The sequence below is a fragment of the Equus caballus genome, chromosome 22 (assembly GCF_041296265.1).
Source record: "Equus caballus isolate H_3958 breed thoroughbred chromosome 22, TB-T2T, whole genome shotgun sequence".
In the NCBI taxonomy this organism is placed as follows: domain Eukaryota; kingdom Metazoa; phylum Chordata; class Mammalia; order Perissodactyla; family Equidae; genus Equus; species Equus caballus.
The window spans coordinates 1854945-1869549 of record NC_091705.1 but is presented as its reverse complement, the minus strand read 5'-3'; the positions used below and the strand labels follow the sequence as shown (position 1 = coordinate 1869549).

The 14605-nt window shown below is 55.0% G+C and overlaps 1 protein-coding gene and 1 long non-coding RNA gene across 5 annotated transcripts in view; one reads left to right on the top strand and one right to left on the bottom strand.

The window, feature by feature from the left end:
* SYNDIG1 (synapse differentiation inducing 1) overlaps nt 1-12712 on the top strand; it is a 203902-nt gene extending 191190 nt beyond the window's left edge. For all 3 annotated transcript variants that reach the window (XM_070247872.1, XM_070247874.1, XM_070247875.1), the window contains exon 4: nt 9483-12712. In XM_070247872.1, the coding sequence (XP_070103973.1) occupies nt 9483-9503 (21 nt within the window). In that variant the 3' untranslated portion in view covers nt 9504-12712. The remainder of the gene's footprint in view (nt 1-9482) is intronic.
* Nucleotides 8078-14604, bottom strand: LOC138920235 (uncharacterized). 2 transcript variants are annotated; one of them, XR_011431074.1, is made up of 6 exons: nt 14169-14604; nt 13973-14025; nt 12172-12277; nt 11959-12054; nt 10764-11768; nt 8078-9673 (listed from the first exon to the last, which is right to left on the bottom strand). It is a non-coding gene; the product is annotated as an uncharacterized lncRNA (long non-coding RNA). The 2 variants fall into 2 exon arrangements; XR_011431075.1 differs by having other exon boundaries at nt 11959-12057; nt 14169-14593.
* Between the last annotated feature and the right edge of the window lies 1 nt (nt 14605).

Below are 14605 nucleotides of genomic sequence, written 5' to 3'. Positions count from 1 at the left end.
ATTCCCTGTCATGCAGGCACCACTGTGGCAGATCCAGGCTCTGGACAGCAAGATGACTGTCCCTTTATCGGGACACCACCGTCAGTCTCCTCTCTCACCCTAGAGCCCTTTACTCTAGCCCACAGTGAGCTCAAGACTACACTTGCCCAGACAGTCAAGTTCATCTGTCTGAATTCTGCATCTGACCATGCGTTCAACTGACCAGCAAATGATGATGGAATTCAAGGCGCTCTGTGAGGGGCCAGTTAAGTGACCGGAAGTGATTCACTGTACCCCTGAGGCCTCCAAGGGACTGTGCTGGGTTTTTTACTGAAATCAGGTCATTTGGGGCCAATTGAAGATGATAGGTAGGAAGATGATACATAGAAGATAGATAAATAGATAGATAGATAGATAGATAGGTGATAGATGGATGATAATAATGATAACTTAGATAAATAGATGGCTAGCTAGATCAAATATCCACAGATCCATCAGAGAACGTGCCAGCATGGTGCCAGCGCCACATGCAGCTCTGTGCTAAGGCTCCCCGTTCCCTCAGGCCTTTGACTGTGACACGTCATGTCACCTGAGTCCAGCTCATGACTCAGCTGAAAATAAACCCTGACTTGGGTCTGTTGTCTGTCTAGACCAGAGAACGCATATTTGGATTCAAGCCATTTTATTAAACCAAGCAGGATTTGTAGATGGGACAAGAAGGGGAATTAGTTAGCATTCTTCCAACTCACCTCATGCCTTCATTCCCTGGACATGGTCCCAGCACATTTTAAAAAATATGTATTTTCCATTTGACATGGTTTAGGAAGTATTCCTGATAAGTAGAAAGAGTCTGCTAAGATCAGCTGTTGCTAAGGGGCTGAATTAGGTGAAGGCTGATAAAGAGCTGGACAGTGTCCCTCTCAGCACCACGAGGCTGGTCTTCAGTTAAGCTCTCGAGAAGACTTGTATAAATGGAGAGACGGTCACTGCCGGAGACAGTGTCTAATTTAGAAACAGAAATCAAGCCACTTCAGCATCCGTCACTCCTCATCTTAGTCCATAATGGAGAAATGCGGAGACCCTCACAGACAACGCTTCCCTCAGTATCATTCCCAAGGAGAAATCCAGCTGTTCGAACATCCCAAACCAATTCTCCATCTGGCATTTTGTGAACCCTCAAACAATTAGGTCTTTCTGAAATAACACATACCTTAAATTTGAAGGGTACATTGCAAACAGATCCAGCTTCACAGTTGCAGCAGTCCTGTCCCAGGCCTGTCACAGCCTCAGTTGCAGATGAGGACTCGAGCTCAGGGAGGCTGCTTTCCCCAAGTCCACAGACAAGGAAGCATCCAAACTGGGCCTTGGGCTCAGCAAAGTGGCACTGAGGCCAGTGCCCTCCCAACATGACTGGGAGACTGGGGGGCTCTGCTCAAGTCTCGCTGAAGCCTGGGCAAGGAGGGCACCTGGCGGGGGCATCTGATAAAGCCAAGGGAAGATGGGTGGCAGCAGGGAAGCTGGGAGAGCCGGCCTTCCTCCAGCATTGGAAAGCCTGTGCTGCTGCCCCAGAGCAGGTGCACCTCTTGGACAGGAGAGGGAACTTCGCCCGCCCCCCACCCCTGGGCTGTCAAAGCCCAGCTCACAGGGAAGTGGGGATAGCAGTGGGTGAGGCTGAAGGCATAACGCCTGGAGAGAGTGAAGACAGAGCCCTGGACGACCCACCACAGGCACAGAGATAATCGAGGTCTGACAGCAAATGAATGAACAAGTCGGTGACAGTTCCTCTCCCCTCAATCCAGGGACATCTGTCAATATCTGGAGGTATTTTTGACTGCCACAACTGCCCATCCAGTGGGTAGAGGCCAGGGACGCTCGCTGCTCAACATCATACAATGCACAGGACGGGCTCATAACAGAGACTCAGCCAGCCCCCATTGCCAGCAGCCTGAGAAGCTGTGCTGCATTCTGCATCGTGGTCGCCCACGGCGCGGGCTCTGGGAACTGACTCTGAATTAGGCATCGCCAGGTGGCTCGCCAAACAACAAGGAGGCTTAAGATCCACTCATAGGCCGACCACAGCTCCTTGGAAACCCTTACCATAGTTTAACCGAGAGAGAAAGGGAAGGGGGAGGGAGCGAGAGGGAGGGAGCGCCAGGAGGAAGCCCATTGAGTCAAGCCCCGCGGCAGCTCAGGGCCACGCCCTGCCCCCCTCCACCAGCACAAGGGGCAGTTCCAGGAAAACAGTGAGAGTGATGATACACCTCTCACGTTTGGTAAGACGTGGGCCTTGATAAGGAAAGCTTTCACATCCACTCAGTCACTGAGTCCTGCAGATGTCCTCTGGTTCGGAAGGGGCACTGGGCCTGTTCATGGGTGACAGGGCCAGGGCTCCACACGGGCAACTTCCTCAAGTCGGCACAGCCAGTTCATGGAGAAAGGGACTCAGGTCTTCCTTCCCCAGCTGCTCGTTGGGGGGAAATCAGATCCACACGCCAGAGCCGTCACAGCAAGGGTGCCACTTCATCCACGCCGCCTCCTGGTGTGGAGGAGGGGACTGAGTTTGAAAACCGTGATCCGCGGAGCCTCAGCAGGGGCCCTGAGGAGCTGCGGGCTTTACTTCAGTTACCCACAGGGTCAACCCACTTCGAGTCCTTTGACATCACTTTGGAACAGAACCAGAGGTGTGATGCTGGGGGGCAGTCTGTTCCTCCTCAGGGCAGTTCAACAAGCGTTTGCTGAGCACCTACTGTGTACAGGGCTGCGATGGGCCCTCGGCAGACAAAGGCAGGGAGAGATCGGACCTGGGAAAACGCACGGAGACAGCGAAGGAGTAGAAGCCAAGAATAAGGGTACCGGGGCCCTCAGAGGTGCCCAGACAGAGACGGGGATGCCAGGGCCATAGACCATGCGAGTCCAAGAGCTGGGTGTGTGGGGGGCATCTGTTCAGGCTGGAGCGGAAACCTTAAAGAAGACTCGCCTTCTCCTCTTGCACTCCTGGTGGCTTGTTCGGTTCCTCAGCTTTCTGCTGACGTTGCTCACAAATGCAGCCTGCGGTGCAGTGTGTCAGTGCAGGAGGTGAACTTCCCGCCTGCTCTCGCCCAGCCAGCTTCAGGGAAAAGATGGAGACACTCTCCACGTCTAACCGAACCCGGATGATGGTCTCCCCTCCCAAAGGTGTTGGGCAAGCCACGACAGTATTCTCACCCGCTCATGAGACAGTCACCACGAGCGCCTGCCCGAGCCAGGCGAGGCAGGGTGAGGCCCGGTTTCCAAAGGGCCAACAAGGCCACCTTCACAGTAATAAGCTGGTGGTGGAAGAATCAGTTGAGTGTCCTCCCTTTTGAGTCACAGTGATGCATCATCTAAGATTAAGGATGAGGTCTCTGTGGCAACGAGGATCGCAGGGGTTAGGGAAGGCGGGGCATCTGCCAGTCACCCAGCTCTGGGTATGTCATCTCCACCTGTCCGGGGGCTAGCTGGGACATACCACTGTGATCCTCGTGCCCCAGCAGGAAGACCAAGACTTAGGGAGGGAAGGAACTTGCTCCAGGTCACACAGCAACAAAATCTGAGCTGTGCTTCAGTTCCGTCTGAATCCAGGGCTCACGGTCTTACCCGCCTCAACACGCACCTCATGGCTTATTCAGTTCATTTGCTGCTAGTGCTCAGAGGAAATAGAGCGGTGACCTTTCTAGCTTTCAGACTGTGTCAAGTGTCAGCTGTGCAGTCCTGGGACCCAGGAGGCCTTGCCTGCACCCTCCACTGCCCTCAACTGAGATTCCTCCTTCCTTCCCCTTCCGTGGGTGGGTTTGATCAGATTTTATTTTGAGCCTGGGAAAATCAAACCCGTGTCCGCACATCTCTGGGGTGATGGTGGGTGGCCCTGGGATTGGAGGAGGGCTGTATCATCAGGGCCAGCGCTTGTCTGTGGTGTGGTAGACACCACTGCATGCCCCCTCCGTCTGACGTCTCAGCCCAAGCCTTCAAGGTGGGCCCAGTTTTGTCATTCTCATCTTACAGTTGGGGAAACTGAGGACCAGGACCTTGCCTGGGTGACGGAGCTGGTCCACAACAGGCCAGAGCCAGAGTTCAGATCTGTGTGGCTCTCAGGCGATGTCCTGCTCTCTCCCCGCTGGCATCGCCGCTTGTGCATCAGTTACAGAAGAAGCCTTAGGCACCTCTCAGGGGTCCTGCCCATGCCAGGGGTGGACGTCAGGACACACGGAAGGCAAGGACACACAGAGGAACAAGACACCACTGGAAACATACGTGCCAGGCTGACACCCTGTGTCTGGGAGAGTGAACATGTTCCCAGGAGGAGTCCCAGCCCGTGGGACCACAGGGAGAAGTATGGCAGACTGGGCAGCTGGGGCAGTGGACATTTATTCCTCACAGTTCTGGAGGCCAGAAGTCCAAGATCAGGGCTGCAGCAGGGCTGTTGCTTCCAAGGCCTTGCTCCTGGACTGCAGGTGAACACTTTCTCCCTGTGTCCTCACGTGGCCTTCCCTGTGTGTGGCTGTGTCCTCATCTCCTCTTCTAATAAGGACACCAGTCAGATTGGATCAGGGTCCACCCTAGTGGCCTCATTCTGACTAAATCACCTCCTTAAAGTCCCGTCTCCAAATGCAGTCACATTCCGAGTTACCGGGGTTTAGGGCTTTGACATATGACTTTGGGGGACAGAACTCAGCCCATAGCAGCACCCAAGCTCTTGCGTCTTCCATCCCTGTGACTGCCAGCCTCTTGTCCACATACACTGCCCATAGTCACCCTGATCCCCTCACCACCCCTCCCTGCCACCCCTGCCCTTGGCCCCAGCCACATCTGTCCATCTGCCCGCCTGTGCCCGTGGGCTCCAAACCAAAACTGTGTTTGATGGACAAAGGGCTCAAGCAGCCCACATGTGGGCAGTGGGTGGTCCAGGATCCCAGATCCCACTCTCCCATTCTGGGAACCCTGCTGGCACCTGCGTGACATCCTGATGAAGCTGTATCTGCTGAGCCAGGCTCCCCAGTCCTACAGGCAGAGGACACACCAGCATCAGAGATGGAGAAGGAGCCAGGCTTGACGCATGACACAGCTCCAAGGCTCCTGAGGCCGTGGCTAGCTACAGCAGGGCCTGACAGACAGAGGGGCTCCCAGCAAAACTCAGAGAGCTCGGCCCTGGGCTCTTCTTGCCTCAGTGGGGAGTCCCTTGGGGACTGGTACACTTTGGGTCAGGCTGGAGTGGTGGGGCCTGCCAGGACACAGATGGGAGATGTGTGGACACGGGGCGAACCCCACATGGGGCAGAGAGGAGAGGTGAAAAGGCTGGTGCAGGTGTGGGCTGAATCATGCTCCTAAGCACACGGAGGTGCCCCTGAGGAATTCCTAGAAATCCTCAGCAGACGAAGTTTAAAGATGAAGAAGTCCCCCCGAATCTGCCTGAGGGTAGGAGCCAAGATCCCTGTGGCTGCTGTTGCGTGGCCCTGTGTCCAACACCCAGAGGCCCTTCCCAGACCCCGGCTGCCTGGCTGTGAAGGGTGTGGCCAGCTGACAGCCCGCGGCATGAAGCTATGGCCACACTCTTCCCAGGACAGCTATAGCCAATGGCTGAGCTGGGCAGTGACAAAGGGCCTGGCCATTTCCACCCAGCACAAGCGCAGGTCTCCCCCACCGGCAGTCTTTGCTCAGGAACTTGTGCCCGACGGCTGCCAATGTAACCCATGTTCTGACGGCTCCTCCTGCCCTGTCCAGATTCCTCCATTTCTAGGTCACATCTGTTACTCCCCAATAAACCTTTTCACCCTCCACCTGAGAAGTGCTTCCTTGAGAACCCAGGCCATAACAATCCCCGCTGTTGAGGTCTGGGAAATGAGGTCACAGATTTTAGGAAGTTGAAACTCAAAGATGTAAAGAGATATGCCCAGAGTTCGTGAGCAGCTAGAGACTAACCATGTGCCTCCCTCCCCCCGTGGCGCCAACAATCCTCACCGCGGCTGTGAAGCGCCACACACGCCTCACTCTGTCCCCACAGACACAGCCCCCTCTCCTCGCACGGAGCAGGCTCAGGCCCCTGCAGTGACCAGCTCCAGGAGGGAGGGCCCCACGGCTGCTGGTGCCCTGCCTATCCTTGGGCTACTGGCTCCCAGACCCTCATCTTTTCCTACATTATCCATCTATTCCTTTCCTCACTGCCCAACCCATGTGGCTCCTGCTCTGGAAGGAACCTGTTAGGGCTGCAAGCAAAGGTGCACGCTGCTGGCTGGCAGCTGCAGTGTTCAGCCCACAGGGACTCACGTTGACGGAGATGAGTTTGACAGGCTTAGCAGATCTATTCGGAACTCACAGCACAGTGCAAACTTCTCTCTCTCTCTACAAAAGAGAACAGGCTTGTGCTCATGTGCAGAAGGCTCCTATTAGCGCAACTGCTGTGCAAAGCGTGTAGTTCATGTTTAGTGCAAATGTTTGCAGAGCCACGATTTGCGTAGAGCCGTGACAGTTTATGCTGCTTGTCATTCTTTGTCTCTCTGGGCAATTAAACTTTCTGGATTTCACTTGCTTATCACGGGGGAAAGAGATCCCTTCTGGACTAAAACTCAGCTCAGTTGTCCTGGGAGCAGAGCTGGGTTATGATGGGAAAACTCTCGTCACTTCTAAATTGTGTGCCAAAGAGAAAAATAACTACATTTTTTCAGTTTAAAAGTTAGAAAAGCAAATTTGATTCCTTGGAAAGTGAAGCGGGCCAAATCGCCACCCACAGACGTGCCGCAGCTCCTGGAGACAGACCGTGGGGAGTATGAAACAGCAGAGAAGCTGTGAGCAGGGGGACAGCCCTGGGCTCCAGTTCTCACGCCTCCTCAGCAGCCTAACAGCAATTTTTGCACCTTCATCCAACAACCCAAGGTCTCTGCCCAAAACAGACCCACAAGTCGATGCTTTCTTAGCAACCAATTCTTTAGCATCCATTTAGGGTCTTCCAGACACAAACTTCCAGTACCGATCTTGCACTCCAGCTCACGTTTGATAAGGCTAAGTAAGGTTTGCACCAGCCTGAGCAGCACCCTGGGCACCACTCTCTGGAATGTCAAAGGTCAAACCAGAATCCTGCCAACAGCTTCCCCACCCCGAGGTGGGCCTCAGCCGGGAGGTGTTTGATGGTGGTCAAGGAATCCTGCCCACTGACACAGCTAGAAAGACTTCTTGGCCCATCTGATGCCATGGGGCATACTCTCCCATCTTTGGAGGCCAAAGCCTTCCTTCCCCAGAAAGATTTGTTTGAGCGCTGCCCCAGCGCACAGGAACCCCTGCCCCACCTGAGCTCCCGAGCATTTAACACTGGCCTCCCACTGCATCTCATTCCCACCTGATTGCTGTGCGTGACCAACTATGCACACACTCATGCAACACATTTTTATTGCAAACCTTCACAGTGCTCAGTGCTACTCTCAACTCAGAGGTTGTGGCGATCCCTAAGAGAAAGGCCCAGGCTTTGCGGCAGACAGACAATGATCGGAACACCAATAGCCGATAAAGTAACCACAGAACGTGGGGAAGTCATGAAGAAAAACAGACACGTGAGAAAATGGGCATGGAGGGATGACCAAGCAGGGATGACTAGAGAAGGTCAATCCAAGGGGGTGACATTGAGATGCCCTGAAGCCAACTCAGCCATTGACACAAAAGTCCTGAAATAGTGAGAGGCTTAGACCCTGGCAGCTCCCATGCTTAGATCTGTGTCATCAGTGATGGGAATGTCACGCAGATGAGCCTGAGTCCAGCTCAAGTTTGGTTCTCTGCGACGCTCACGGTCTAGGCCCCAGGCTGGCGTCCTCCCCTTCCCTTCCCCTCCCTTCCTAACAAACTCACAGACAGAACTCGCTGCCCGTGTCCCTCTTTCTGTATCCATCAGCAAAGGATGTGAAAGTCTTGTGAGAAGAAATTCGTAAGAATTTAGGATGGCCAGGACGAGGGCTGAATTCAGGTTGTCACACCAGGGTGGTGACGAACACCAGCTCTGATGATGTTAATTGATACCGAAGATGATTACATTCAAGTGTTACACGATCGCAAGAGATACTCCAGAGATGCATCTTGAAATAATTTCTAAAAGAGCATAAAATGTTAACCTTGTGTAATCAAAATTGCCCTTGAAGTTTTGTAATGTAAAATGTAACAATGTTATAAAATAAGAACGCAATGTAAAGGGATTACATTCTTTTCATTGATATCAAATCCCCATGTGCGTGAGTTGAGGTTCCCAGCTGGTACAGTGACGCACTCCAGCACTGCAGGCACAGCAAGGCCCAGCTCAGACCGGTGCACAAAGGGGCCTGATCGACAAGGCAGTCATCACCATGTCTGCTGCTGGCGGCAGAGCAGCAGGTACGCAAAGATTCCAGCCCTCCGGCTTCTCTTTTGATCTTTACTCTTCCCCCTCTGGAGACCGTTCGTCAGGTCTTCTAACTGTCCCTCAGCCAGTCTTTTTATTGGGCCATCAGTCGCTTCTTTGGTTTTTCCTTGAGAATACTGCAGGAGCCATCACCTCGCACACTCTGCCCACCCCCTCAGCAGCACCTCCAGTGCCTAGTCAGTGGCAGGAGAACCTGAAAATCACCTAGCCTTTCTCCCATGAGTCTGCTTAAAATGCACTGATTCTTTTCAGGCTTGATTGTATTTGTTGCCTCTGGGTGAAAGCTCATCGATTAAGGCATCTGATTAAATAGTGTCCCTCCCTCTCACCAGCCTCCAGAGCTCTCAGTTTCTTTGTTTTCATCAGGGGCAGGTCAATTAAATGTTTTTACGATGGAACTCTGCCGTGAGGTCTAGAATGATGTGGAAGGAAGGCCTTCCTTAAATGTTTGTGGATTTAATTAAATTGCATTTGCGATGTTATGCATAGCCCGTCCCCTCCCGGCGAGTAATGTGCTGGATCTGTCCAAATTGAAGTGAGAGGCCCATCGTAAAGTGAGTCAGAGCTGGGAGTTGCGGAAGGAAGGTCACGGGTCTGGGTAATGACAAGATCGAATGAAGTGTCACTGGACCGTCAGTCACAGGGGCTGAGTGTCTCAGTGATCCCTTCCATCATCCCTGTGATGACAGTGGGCCGCCTGGGCCAGCATCCCACAGTCAGGATCTTGGGGGTGGCTTGGGAGCACCCTATGTTCTGGGGTCACCTTAGGATCCTTCCTTCAGCTCTGTTTTCTCTGAGCTTGATCCCTGATCCTTCCAAGCCCCTGATGACAAATGAAGTGAACTTAGTCTGCATTCTAGGGCTGCAAGGAATGGGCTTTGTCTTTGAGAATTCAAGCACAAACTTAAGAAACGGGTTCAAAGGACGGGTTCGGGGAAGGAAGCCCAGCACAGTGAGAGCTGACCTGTCGGCATCATCCTAAAAGGGAACTGGAGGTACCAGCTTCGCTTGGAAAATAGTTTGCTTAAAAATTCAAAAGAAAAGTCTCCTTGTAGGTGCTTTGCTGTGTGACATTGGTATAACAACTTTTTCCTTTAATCCTTGAGAACAGAAGTATGCTCGCCACAACTGAGGCAGCAGTGAGCGGACGTCTCCACAACGTCTGTCCCAGACGGAAGTCCTGCGCTTGACCTTGTGCACCAAGGACACGGGCCCGCGGCCAGACGGAAGTCCTCGAGTCTGGGTCCTGAAGGGCATTCACCTGCTGTGTGGGCTTCATCAAAGGGCCCGACCACTCTGTGCCTGAGAACAAGTTTGATCATGAGGATGATGGGGGGGACAAGAAATGGCGTCTTCTGCTCTCTCTTTTGTGTGGATGTTGATGAGATGAAACAAGAAAACTAAACAATACGTGAAGCAATTTTCATCTCCTGATAACGACTTCTCCAGAAGCAGGCTGATTTTGCTGACGCCAACTGTAATGGACCTTGATGGCACCCGCCCACATTCTCTCAGACATGTTTCCTCCAATGCTGACATCCTGCCCTCGACTCTGCCTGAGGGTCTCCTCTTTGCCTCTGTGAAGGGCGATGGGCAGGCCGGCTACAGGGCCAGGGAGTTCATGACCCGGGGCTGCCTCAGCCAAAGACCATGGAGACAAATTGGTGGATAAACACCCAGCTTCCCTCGGCTGGGGGACAATGCTGAGGTGTTATTCAGTCTCCCAGGGGCCCCAGTGGGCTGATGCGTCCTCCACAGCTGTCACCTAGTCTTTAATACACCCTCCGGCTGCCTTCTTCCCTGTCCCATCTCACTTCCCTGCCCCTACCCTGCTGCCTGGACCACCTCCCAAATGTAACTCTGGCCCCGGTGTCCATGTGTGCTCTGCCGGGGGAGGGCAGCCTGAGGCCCCAGCCTTCCGGCCCTCACTCTCCAGTGTGAAATGCTTCTGGATGAGCCAAGGCCGTCTTGGTTCCACTTCTGTCCCTCGGCCCACTGAGATCTGACCTCTTCCAGGCTTGCCAGCTCTCCTTAGGGGCAGTGGGTGTGCTGCCGCTGAGTTGCCACTGTGGCCTCATACACACGAAGTCCCAGGACCACAAACCTAGCCTCGGGGGCGCAGAGACCCTGTTCAAGTCGCCGGGGCTCCCGTCCCGCTTCTGCCTCTAACAAACGTCCCAGCTCAACGTCCTCATGTACACAAGGGGCATAAATCCCGTCTTTGCTGATTTACTGTGAGTCTGCACTGCACTGTTTTTTGTGAATTTTGACAAACACACACTGGCACATGACCACCATCACAGTCAAGAAACGGCAGTTTGTCACCTGCCCAGAGTCCCCACGTGCCCTTTGTGGTGGACCCCACCGCCCGGCCCCCATGGCAACCCCCTACCTGCCCTCCACGCTGTCCCTTTGCCTTTGCCGAGGGCTACAGGGACGGAGTCACAGACCGTGTCGCCCTCAAGTCTGGCTGGGAGGTCACCAAGGCTGTCGCTCATCACTGGTCCTCCCTGGTTCCTGCTGGGCAGCGCGCTGTGGGGCGGAGGCAGTGCAGTCTGTCCATCCACTCACCAGCGGAGGACGTCTGGCTGTCTCATTTTGGGCATGATGAACAGAGCTGCCGGGCACAGGTTCGTGTGGGACCACAAGCTTCCGTTTCATTCAGGTGAACACCCGGGAGTGGGGTTCCCCACACCTTCCCACTGGCTTCAGGGCTCACCTGGCCCCACCTCCCCGCCCCCTCACTGTGCTCCCTGGGACCACCTGTGAGTCCTTGTCAGGTCTGCCTTTAATGGCAAGTGGCAGTGGGTGTGGTGGGAGTCAGGTGAGGGGGCGTCTCTGTGAGGCTGGGCTCACTGGGGCCCAGGAGCCCACAAATCCTGTCAGAGCCCAGCCTCCGCTCCCCTGCGGGGACACGAGCTAGGACAAGAACCTGCTGACCATGGCGGCAACGTCATCGTCCGTCTCCACCCAGGACCTTGGTGGCCCCTCCTTCGTGTGGACAACTGCTAGCAAGGTGGGTCCAGGTGACCTGCTTCCCCAAGTCACTTGGGTTCCGGTCCTGAGGACTCTGACTGAAGGGCAGGCCGCCTGACACCTGCCCACGGAGCCGGCTGGAGGAAAGGGACTCAGGACGCAGAGGAAGCGCTCCCATCCCCACAGCGTCTCCTTCAGCACGAGAAACAACCGGCCAGAACTGACTTAGTATCCAGGGGCGTCGAGGGTGGCCCGAGGTCAGTCAGGACGCAGAGGGTGATGAGTAGCACCAGGTGAATGGCGAGCCACCAGCAAGGCCGTGTCACCCTGAGCAAGGGGAGGGGCCCGGCGGGGAGATGGGGAGGAGAAGCCTTCCCTGAGTGCTGATCCTGCAGGAGCAGGAGCCAGACCGCCACCTGCCCTGGAAAAGAAGGTCCAACAGTAGCTGCAGCCAGACCCTGTCAGGGCCCTGGGAGCAGTGAGTGGACACAGGGGTGGCTGGGATTCCTGCCCCACCCCGGGACTTTACACTGCCCCCACGGGCCTGAGGGGGAGCCTGTGGCCCCGGGCGTTGGGGCCGGGAGGCCAGACCTGCAGCTGCCAGGTCCTACCTGGACCACGAATCAGCATGGCTGGGGCCGGGGCCCAGGAAGCCGCATTCTAAAGTCCCGAGACGATTCCAGTGAGCAGCCGGGTTTGGAAACTGCCTGCTGAGAAGACCACCAAGTCCCACGGCCGTGGGGCTCCACTCCACCCAAAGACGGGGTCCTGAGAGACGCGACAGCCCCATCCCAGGTGCGCCTCGGAAGCCCGCCCACTCCCACCTGCCGACGCTGGCCAGCCGCTCACAGCCCAGGCCGCCACTGCTGTTGATTTAGAGGAACGAAGCATTTTGGAAGATAATTTTCTTTTTGGTCCCCAGCCGGCTCCCTGTGGAGAGACGGCTGTAAATCCACATTGTCCCCAGCAGTGTCTTCCGTCCCCCTCTGCCCATCCTCGGCGGCACCCGGCCCACCAGACTCGCTCGAGGCCTTCCTGTCTCTCGCCTCACTGCATTTCTTACCTTTTCCCTTTTGTTTCTACTCTTTTTGGTTTCCATAAAAAGTCCCTGCACGACCAGTTTGATCCAGCCTGAACCAGTGCTGGGCTCACTACATGCCACAGAACTGATAGTGAATGCTCTCAGATGTGTGCTCTGCTGGCTGTCACAGAATTTAATCCAGATGCCAACTCAATGGCCAAAACCATATTTTCCCTGGAGCCAAGCAGAAGAAAATTTATAGCACAAATAGCAAATGACAGGTTAAATATTCTGTGATTGCAGAGTCTCAGTTGGACATTAAAATAGACTTAAAAACACATGGATTCTTGGCAAGCGCATTCATTCACTCTGGTATTGATTCATTCAACAAACATTGTTGAGCAGCTGCATGTCCCAGGCACTGTGCTAGGTGGATTCCACCCGAGAGGAAAAGAGGATGAATGGACAGTCCTGTGTGCATGAGTGTGAATGTGAGTGAGTGAGTATGAATGTGAGTGAGTGAGTATGAGTGTGTGTATGTGTGAGTGTGTCTGTGTGTGGCATGATTATATAACACATATATGGTGAAACAAACATGGATGGCTATCCAGGAAAAAAGAGGTAATTGCCCTAAGAGAGATGCAGGGGGGAGTTTTGTGGGAGTGGGGAGCATTCCCAAAGGGCTCTGAGCAGTCCCCAAGGCAAACACAGGCCTACCAACCACAGCAGGTCTCCACGGGCACCCAGACAGGATGGTGGGGCGAGTTTGGAGTGGTCAGAGGCCAGAGGCTGGAAACAGCGCATCGCTGGGCACCAGCCGCCCTTCAAGTTCAGCCTGAGCCACTCACTCCTCCTCTCCCACTGTCCTGCAGCTCTGCTTCAATGGAACTCACTAATTGGATTCTGCACATTGGATGCTGTGGTCCTTGCATTTGCTGAACATGCAGTGTGGGCTATGTGGCAGGGCTGGGGCACACACAGTCAAATCCGTCATGGGAGAAGGTGGGCCTGATCCACTCAGCCAAGGGAAGTGACAAGGCCCACGAGAAGGGGCAGATGAGTGCTCAGGGCTTAGAGGGGACCAGGAGACCCTCCTTGGGGGAGTATGAGGCAGGCTTCACGGAGAAGGGGAGAAGAAGGAGTCAGAAATGGCTGCTGGTGGAAGAGCGGGTGGGTAAGGACTTGCCAGGAAGAGAGAAGCATCAATAAGCCCAGGAACAAAATGGGACTTCGGGGGAGGCAGAGGTTAGAAGGCCTGGAGTGCCAACCCAGGACTCAGAGTTGGACCCCAAGAAGGTGAAGGGCCGTGGGCTGTGTAATGCGAGCGATGGCGAGATGGGGCAGTGCTTCAGGAGCAGGAGTCCGTGGCGGAGGGAGGACACGCTGAGAGGCAGGCGGAAGGATCATTCCCCATGAGCGAGAGCGAGAGTGAGAGCCAGCTCAGCGTCTGAACGGACTTTTGGTCTTACAAGGGCTGGAGGCTGAACACGTGGACTGTCCTGTCCCCCTATGTGGACAGGCTCCCGGCCGCCAGAGGCTGCCATGTTCTGGAAAGAGGACAATTTATACCCGGGTCTGCATTCAAGTGCTGCTCTGCTGCTCACCAGCTGGGTGGCTCCTGCTCCCCCGTGGACAAAGTGGCATCAGGAGTCCCTCCCTGGTGGGTCGTGAAGAAAGGAGATGACAGTCCCAGAGCTGAGAGCAGCCTGTCGCCTCGCCTCTGGCCTGCCCTTCCGCCCTCCCTCTCTTCGTCTCTCACCCAGTGCTGTGAGGTGCTCCTGAGGCCCACTCGCCACTCACCTGTCCATGTAGCCTCTCTCCCTCCTGAGCACCCAGCAGACTGCACGCCGCCTCCCTTGCGGGGAAGTGTGGCCAACAGCACGTGGGCGGGAGAGACTAGCCAGCGTCTAGTCCAGGCTTCCAGCAGCGGCTGTGCCTTCTCCACGCTCCGTCCTTCTGCAGTCTGGCTCCAGGTGTGGACCATGAGGCCCTAGGGGATGGAGGACACGGAGGCCAGGTCCCTGGAAGAGACTTACCTGCCACCCAGGAAGCCACAGTCTGGACTCGTCAACAAGCAAAAAGCCTCTGTATTTGAGACTTCGGGCGTCTGGGGGTCACTTTGCTCTGGCAGCTGCACACCCCAGCCCAGGTCACCTGCAGGACTTCTCACCATGAGAGCGTCCACGGGGAGCTCTGTCTGTGTGAGCAAAACAAGAGGACTCAGCAGCGAAGAAAGG